At 35.6% G+C, this 8,878-nt stretch overlaps 2 protein-coding genes across 3 annotated transcripts; one reads left to right on the top strand and one right to left on the bottom strand.

Annotated features, from left to right (window-relative positions):
- The first annotated feature begins 647 nt into the window (after positions 1–647).
- LOC105789078 (pyruvate kinase, cytosolic isozyme) lies at positions 648–3,545 on the top strand. The gene is made up of 3 exons (XM_012616303.2): positions 648–1,137; positions 1,944–2,402; positions 2,532–3,545. The coding sequence occupies exons 1-3, from the start codon at positions 889–891 to the stop codon at positions 3,342–3,344; spliced, it is 1,521 nt and encodes a 506-aa protein (XP_012471757.1). The 5' UTR covers positions 648–888; the 3' UTR covers positions 3,345–3,545.
- A 2,967-nt stretch (positions 3,546–6,512) lies between these two features.
- Positions 6,513–8,607, bottom strand: LOC105789080 (E3 ubiquitin-protein ligase SIRP1). 2 transcript variants are annotated; one of them, XM_012616305.2, is made up of 2 exons: positions 8,469–8,607; positions 6,513–7,916 (listed from the first exon to the last, which is right to left on the bottom strand). In XM_012616305.2, the coding sequence occupies exon 2, from the start codon at positions 7,855–7,857 to the stop codon at positions 6,763–6,765; it is 1,095 nt and encodes a 364-aa protein (XP_012471759.1). In that variant the 5' UTR covers positions 7,858–7,916; positions 8,469–8,607; the 3' UTR covers positions 6,513–6,762. The 2 variants fall into 2 exon arrangements, with proteins under 2 accessions (XP_012471759.1, XP_012471758.1); XM_012616304.2 differs by having other exon boundaries at positions 8,443–8,572.
- Positions 8,608–8,878: the final 271 nt, after the last annotated feature.

Raw genomic sequence — 8,878 nt, forward strand, 5'->3', positions numbered from 1 at the left:
TCACAGAGAAAAGTAAAATTATATAAAAATAAATTATACAATGTATAAATGTTAAAGATTAATTATTTTTTAAATCAAGAGTAAATTAATACAACATATAAATATTGGAGATTAAAATTATTATTATATCAAATTTAAAAGGTGCCACTATTAATTTATTAGTGATAAAAAAAGATAAAATTAAATAATAGATAATAATTTTAAAACTTTTCATAATTGATAAAAATAATTTTAGTTGCTTAATAAAATATGAAATTTTGCTTTTAGAAAACTTATGTGCTATTTTGATAATTAATTTGGGAATTTTTTTTAATGTTATTAGGATAAAGGAAAGGAATAATCTATGGGCAGGGGAGGATGGTTGGCGTTGGTTCAGACCCATGGTATTTGTTAATGCTTGTCCAACTGATTTGACATTCCTGTTGTTAAAAGACGAGGCAGGAGAAGGGCGAGACGAGGGAGATTTTTCGTGGCTCAAATAAACATCGAATGTGTGAATGAATGCAGTGGCCTTGGGAAATTCCAGTTGTCGCTCCGCCTTTTCATGGTTGTTGGGTCAAATAACAATAACCTCGGAAACCCGGAAAGGCTAAAACTGTCCAATGAGGCATGACCAATGTCAAGTCAAAAATCAACCAAATCTATGCAATTAAAAAAATGGAAATTGCAGGGATTCCAACCTTGTTCCTCAAGCAATACCAAAGGTCCAAAACCAAACCAGCAAAGCAAAGCTCTTTTTTGTTTTTTTTAAATAAATAAATACTAAAGTAAAAGTCGTCAAGCGCGACTCTCTGCTCTCATCTACTTTTCAACCTTTACTTCTGTGTGAGGAGAAAAAGGAAAAACCTTTCCACAAATCTCTATCTGCGTCTGCTTTGAAACTAAAAAATGGAAATCAATAACCACCATGAAGGAGGTTTCGAAATGGAGAAGAAGCCCAAGACGAAGATCGTATGCACTCTGGGTCCTGCATCCAGGTCCGTTCCTATGATCGAGAAGCTGTTGAGGGCCGGCATGAACGTCGCTCGTTTCAACTTCTCTCATGGATCTCATGCCTACCATCAGGAAACCCTTGACAATCTCAGGGCAGCTATGCTCAGCACTGGCATTCTCTGCGCCGTCATGCTCGATACCAAGGCTCGTATTCCTTTTTTTCTTTTCTTTCTTTTAATCCTTTAATTTCACTTGTTACTTTAGTTTAACCTCTCTTCTCTCCTTGTTTTTTGCTTGGATCCGATTGCTTGTTTCTTCTGTTTCCAACACCAGTAGGATCATAGATCTAAATTTCAATCTGTATGCTTCAATAGTTTTCTTGGAAAACAGTCAAAAGTGCTCAAGGATATGTTCCAACTCTTCTATTTGCTACTTTTGAGATTAAGCCACATCGAAGGGCGTTATCCTTTTAATAGACCATAAGTTCAATTATGCAAGAATCAACTGCCTTTGTTAGTATATTTCAGGGATTGCATACTCTTGTTAGCATACGATTATGAAGTTTAAACATAATCGGCCACGAAAAGGTAATGTTTGCGATTGTTTTCTTTTGTGATTGACCCGGTAGCCAACTAGAGAAGAATAGATGGTAATCATGATGATTTTGTGATTGCATACTTTTGATTTGATGACTGATGTTGTTTGCTTATAAGCCACCGTTATTATTCTTCATAAAAGCCAACGCTTGGGTTCAACGCCTCCAAAGATCCTCCAAATATATGAAAAACATAAAAGAATCTGAACATACCCCTGTTACTAACATAGAAATCTATCATAAACGGCTTTATCCTTTTTTTCTTTAAACATAGGATATCTGAAGAGCTCTGTGTATTTGCACAACCAATGTCCGTAATCTTTTATAAAGTATGGAAATTTTATTGATTTTTGTCTTGATTACAACATGGTAAAGCTGATTAACTGTAACTGTTTCTTCGTATGCAAACTTCCAGGGTCCCGAGATCCGAACTGGTTTTCTCAAGGATGGAAAAATTCAGCTCAAACAGGGTCAAGAAATCACCATAACAACTGACTATAGCATAAAGGGTGATGAGACACTGATAAGTATGAGTTACAAAAAGTTGGCCGAGGATGTCAAACCAGGGATGGTCATACTTTGTGCAGATGGGACAATCTCTTTTACAGTCTTATCTTGTGACAAACAAAACGGTTTGGTTCACTGTCGATGTGAGAATTCTGCAGTTCTTGGTGAGAGGAAGAACGTTAATCTTCCAGGGGTCGTTGTTGACCTCCCAACCTTGACTGAAAAGGACAAGGAAGATATCTTGGAATGGGGAGTTCCAAACCAAATTGACATGATTGCTCTTTCTTTTGTTCGAAAAGGATCAGACCTCGTGGAGGTTCGGAAGCTGCTTGGAAAGCATGCTAAGAATATTCTTCTCATGTCGAAGGTATGTTTGAAGAATTTTAGATATGATTTTTATTCTGTTTACATTTTGCTAGCAGAGAGTTTTGAAGAAGCAAATCATATAATAGTGGGATCCAATGGTTGTTTTCTTCCCTTTAAAATTCTATGGCAGGTTGAAAATCAAGAAGGGGTAGCAAATTTTGATGACATCCTTACAAATTCAGATGCATTTATGGTGGCACGAGGTGACCTTGGAATGGAGATTCCCATTGAAAAGATATTTCTAGCACAGAAGGTGATGATTTACAAGTGTAACATCCAAGGAAAACCTGTTGTCACTGCAACACAGATGTTGGAATCCATGATAAAGTCTCCCCGGCCAACCAGGGCTGAGGCCACTGATGTTGCCAATGCAGTTCTTGATGGCACGGACTGTGTGATGTTAAGTGGTGAAACCGCAGCTGGAGCTTACCCGGAACTTGCTGTTCAGACCATGGCCAAAATATGTGTAGAAGCAGAAAGCACTCTTGATTATGGAGATGTCTTCAAAAGGATTATGGAACACTCGCCAGTGCCAATGAGTCCGTTAGAAAGCCTGGCTTCTTCAGCTGTTAGAACAGCAAATTCAGCAAAAGCATCTCTTATATTGGTCTTAACCAGGGGAGGAAGTACTGCAAAGCTGGTGGCTAAGTATAGGCCTGGAATGCCCATTTTATCCATGGTTGTCCCCGAGATCCAGACTGATTCGTTCGACTGGTCGTGCAGTGATGAAGCTCCAGCAAGGCACAGCTTAGTGTATCGGGGTTTGATCCCAGTTTTATATGCTGGATCTGCCAGAGCTTCTCATGAAGAGACAACAGAGGAAGCATTGGAGTTTGCTATTCAGCATGCCAAGGCAAAGGGATTATGCCAAAATGGGGATTCGATTGTTGCTCTGCATCGGATTGGGACTGCATCCGTGATCAAGATCTTGACTGCAAAGTGATTTTTGGTTCGCATTTTCAATGTCAATTTTTGGATGGTTCCCTGGTACAAGGGGTAAGACACTGCTATTCTTATGCATCAGCTTTTTGATGTTCTCTTTTTGGATGAGAAACAAAACTCATTAAGATCACAAAGTATAATGTCACGACTATTTTTGGTGTTCCCTGGTAAAAAGAAAAAAAGAAGTGTGATTTTTGGTTCACATTTTGAATGTTTTACGTAACTATGTTTTTATGGACGTCTTGTTTGAACTTACAACTGTTTTTGCCTTGCATATCTCCATATACTGTACCTCTGTTGGTACGCCATGTTTGATGCAACCGGAGGATTTTGCTGTTTTTGCTGGGTTTTCTAGTAGATGCTGCGGATGCTCTTCTATATTATTTAGTTTATTTTTTTAAAAATTAGTAGCGAGATTAGGTCTAGAGTCTAGCTAAATGTTAGGTAATAATAACTTCGCTATTAAAATAAAAATAAAAGAAAGAAATGGAATGGTAGGACTTGAATGTTAGGTAAGGTTATTTGCTTGATCAAAATTTACATCTGATTAATAAATAGGACTTCCCTTGTGCGAACTAGAGTTGTTCATAGGTTGAGCTGGACAGGATTAGGTGCCTGTCTAATCTGTCCGAAAAATGGGAAGGTTTGGAGAAAACTCAAATGGAAACGTCTTTCATTTATTTTTATTTTGTTCTTGCTTCCCTTTCCGATGGTGTTTCATTTTCAATGTTATTTAATGGTTGTGTTATATTATATATCAAGCTTGACTCTTTTGATGTTTTATAATCCTTTTTCTACCCAATAGAAAGGGTCGAGTAAAATTATATTGAGTTTACGTTTTAAATGATGTGATATCTTTACTTTGGGTTTAGATCCAAGTATAAATACTATAATTAGACCAAAATCAAATTTTACTTGATCAAAATGATTTGATTAAATTATGAAATTAGCTCGATTCAGTCAATTAAGTTAGTTTTAATAGTTAACTATAATAGATTATATATCTATTTCTAAAACTATTAATGCATATGTATATATATTACTATTAATATAGTATAGATTATATTACGTGATATAATAAACAATACATATATAATAGTTAATATATTATGTATTACTAGTATAACATATGATAGAATATTACATAAATTTATAACTATTAATGCGCATATACATATATATATATATATATATGATATTAATCGTCCAAAATCAAAATCGATTGAACCAATTTGATTTGATTCAATTGGCTCGATTTGATCAATTAAATTGATATCTAATCATTAACTATAATAGATGATATATTATTGCAAAATATAATAATATAGTATAGAATTATTACTAAAAGTATTAATATATGTATATATATAACTTTTTGTGCAATTAATATTTTAACAATAAAATCATTGAATAGTATTATGTAATATAATAATATGCATTATAGTATCAATAGTTATGTATAACTTATTATATTTCAATAAATGTATATAATTAGTAATGTATTAAATACCATTAAAATTTTAATATCAACCGGTACAAGTCAATAAGCACCGGTATAAGTTGGTATCAGTTGAAATTAGCCAAAATACATCGAAATGGTCAAAACACACCCAAATCTTGATCATAAGGAACCTAAATTACTTTGTATTAATTGAGAAACTGATTGATAAGTACCAACCGATAGAGTACCAACTACTATGATCTCTATTAAATATATATATATATATATATAATTTATGCTTTTTGTAAGACGAATTTGGATTGTGTTATTAAATATAAAAGTAAAATAAATTATTACATTGAATTCAAAAATATTTATAATTTAGGAAATTCAAAAATATTTAAATATGTTCACTCAATTCCAAAAAATTCTTAATCTAAAAGAATCTGAATTAAGAAAACCTAAACCTAAAAAATCCGAGTTTGAGAAAATTCAAATCCAAACTGATATGTGCTGAAAAAAATCCAAACTTGAGACATTCAGTCCGAGAAGAACCTGATCCAAGGCTACTCGAACAGTTGGTTTACCCTCCTCTAGGTATCAGTTATTTCTATGGGAGGTTTTTACCTTCAACTTCTAATTGTGAAGACGAAGTTGAGTATCACTTGCATTCCCCTTTTAAGCTTGGTTTTGGGTTTCTCCTTTCTAGAAATCCATTCCTGGTTCTCCACGAACTTGGCATCCATGTTTTTCTTTTGTTCTTCCCACCACTGAGGTATAGAATCATTGGCAATCTTCATCATCTCCATCTCCATATATGATTGTAATGCCAACAATCAGTTTTCTCAGTTTATCTTGCAAAGAAAAGAGGAGAAATTTTGGATTTCATTCAACACAAATTCTTGTCGGTAGAATCCATACTATATCCTTAGGAGCTCATTCTTCCATCAATTTTATCCAACTTAACAGAATCATCCTATTCCTATAGCCTTATCACCTCATTCTCCCACAACTTCACTTTTAACTTTCATCACATTCTGATCAGTCAACCACGATGTAAGGTTTGCAGAGAAGAGGATAGCTGAAACAATTTTTTTCCCTTCGGTGTTTTGAAGTTTTTTTTTCCCTATTATTCAAGGACCTGAAACTTTATCAAGCTTGTTATAGAGAACCTCATAACGCAATCTCGCAAGGTGAACACGATGGAACGACTTGCAAGGCCAGCTCCTCGCGAGAGAGATATGCCAATACTCCTCACAACCTTGCAAGGCGGGACATGCGAACATGTACGATGATATTTGGATACGAATCCTGTCAGAAAGATACGTTTAGGATACATGTCAAACTTAAAGGGGAGTACATGTCGTCCTGACACCTGACTACCCTCTAAAATGTCACATCAAGTAAACCATGCCTTATAAATAAAGAAGAATCAATCCCTAGAGGAGGTAGAGAAAACAAACCTCAACAAAGCTTAAATTTTTAAATAAATAAATAAGTGAGACTAATTTTTTTAAAATTAAGAATGTAAGACTAAATGCGCAAAGAGTACAGAAACTAAAACAAAACTTGACCATTCTATTAGCCAAAATGTCTCATCCAGGTGCCGACGAATTTAGTCGATACTAGAATCTAAAGTTATTCTTTCCCTTCCCCCTTCCCATTCCCACAAGCATCATTTACAACACAGATGAACCTTTCAACCAGCCCAAGCAAGCAAATAATAAATAAATAAAACAAATAGGATCACTCAAATTTATAGAAACAAAATTACATCATATGGCATAATTCAGGATTTCGTAAAAGAATTGTTCAAGGGGCAAGGATCTACAAGAATACAGGGGAAAAAAAACCAGAACACTTTTGCAAGATGGAAATTCAACTTAAACTAACTATTGTACATTATAGGGAAGGCAGAATGGAATACTGAAGCATCAATCATATTGAACAATAAACAGGGTGCTAATACCAAACAAACTCAGTTCTCATTTGTTTGAGAAGCATTTCCGGATTGAGAGCTTGAAGCCGTTGAGGACGATGAATTCCCTCTGCCGGACTGTGATCCTGATGTGAACAAGCCATTGAATGGCCATGGAAATGAAAACCTTCTCCCACTTCTCCCATCCCCTTCACCCTCTTCTTCCCCACTACCACGTCCGTGAACATTACTTTCACTTTCTCTTCTGTTGCTATTATTCCCAGGCCTCTCTGAATTGAGTTTCTGTCCAACAGCAGGTATTTGATATCTGCAAACTGGACAAGAACTATGGATCTCCAACCATGGCAATATACACCCACTATGAAACTTATGCTTACATGGCATTTCCCTTGCTTCACTACCAGCCTCGAAATCGTCCATACACACACAACATTTCAAATTCTCCTCAATTTTCACAGTTGGCAAGGCCATGATTGCCTCTACTTGTGCTGGTGGTGTTCCATATCTTTCGGGGTCGTTTTGTGCCACTGCCAAATGCTGCAACAATATATCTAAACCAGGACCGATGAAATAATCACCTATAGAACCTATGCGGTCGGAGTTTCGGTTTTGACCACCCTGATTGGAATCATAAGAGCCCTGGACAATGATAGTCTGATTGAAAGGATTGATGAAAATTACTCCGTCCCTATCCCTATCCCTATCCCTATCCCTATCATTCTCAGAATTCTCGCCTTCAGATGCCATTCTCTCTCTAACACCTTGAAGCAGCTGCACGATCGATGCAGAGTTCCTTCTTCTATTCCTAATAATGGATTCAAGTTCTCGGTCCAAGTCAGTATCGCCTCCATGGCGAGCTTCGCCATCAGAATTCTCAGCATCCTCTTCTTCAAACTCGATACGTCTAAGTCTTCTGCGGCGACGAGGATTACCCAGCATACCTAACAAGATGGGAGCCCATAGTGAGAGTGCTCGATCAGATTGGATATGGGAATCCATGTCTGGAGCACTGTCTCTTGTACCATTGCTCATTTCTTCAATAAACCCACCTCGACAAAATGAGCATTTAATCTCAGCTTCCATGATGGGAGTAACCACTTGAGAACACTGATAACACCAGTACCTTGCTGCCATTGCTTCCTCCAATACCTGCTAGGCCTTTCCCTTTCCTATACTCCTATTTCATTAAGGTTCTGTCACAAAAAACAGCAAATAGCATTATCAAAACCAATTACAGTCAATTAAAATGGAAAGCAATCTGCCCAAAAAGATCATTTTATTTGGAACGATTTTGCAGATCTACATAAATAATTCTCCAGATAAAAAGTTCCAGCATATTATTTGAGGAAAAAAAAATCCTTAAGCTACACGCTTATGTAATTAGATCCAACTCCTAAACCCTTCAAAAATTCACTTCTTTCCCGTTTTCGTTTCTTTTTATCCTCAAAAAGACCATCCATACAGATTCAGAAGAACCCCAAACTAAACAACTTACAGACTTCCAAGTCTTGACAATTAAAACAGTAAAGGATCTCTTAAAGAGTATGCTCCCTGTTTTTTTGGGGGGGTGGATAAAAAATTGTTTACATGAGAAAGGGGCAACGTACAAGGATCTGTGATTCTCAAACCAAACATGAATCTCCCCAGTGAAGGTGAAAACCCAAATCAGGGCAATAATTATAATCAACAAAACAAAAGATTTCAGACACCGAAACATACCGCAGAGATGTTCCGATTTCTCTTACCTTCAATTACGGCAGCAACACTTGAAGAAAAACAAGAAGAAAGAAGCAGAATGTATGGAGTCAAATGAGATGAAATGGCTACAGTTGCACTTTTTGCTTTTATTATTGTAATAACATCATCCAAACGCGTTCTCTCTCTCTCTCCTCTATTATTTTTATTACTAATTAATTAATTCTCATTTTACCCATTTACCCTTTACTTACCTACTTGTATATATGAGAAAACCTTGACTTGATTTATTTTACCTTGTCATTCTAAAATTTTGTTACATTTGCTTTCACATGTCAAATCAAACAACTTATATTTACATTAAAATTTTTAAACATTACTTTGATATTTACGAGTAGAGTTGTTCATTGGGTCGGGTTCGAGTTGAGCTTAAGTATAATATTAATATATTTTATATTTA

This window comes from Gossypium raimondii, chromosome 2, assembly GCF_025698545.1.
Source record: "Gossypium raimondii isolate GPD5lz chromosome 2, ASM2569854v1, whole genome shotgun sequence".
Lineage (NCBI taxonomy): Eukaryota > Viridiplantae > Streptophyta > Magnoliopsida > Malvales > Malvaceae > Gossypium > Gossypium raimondii.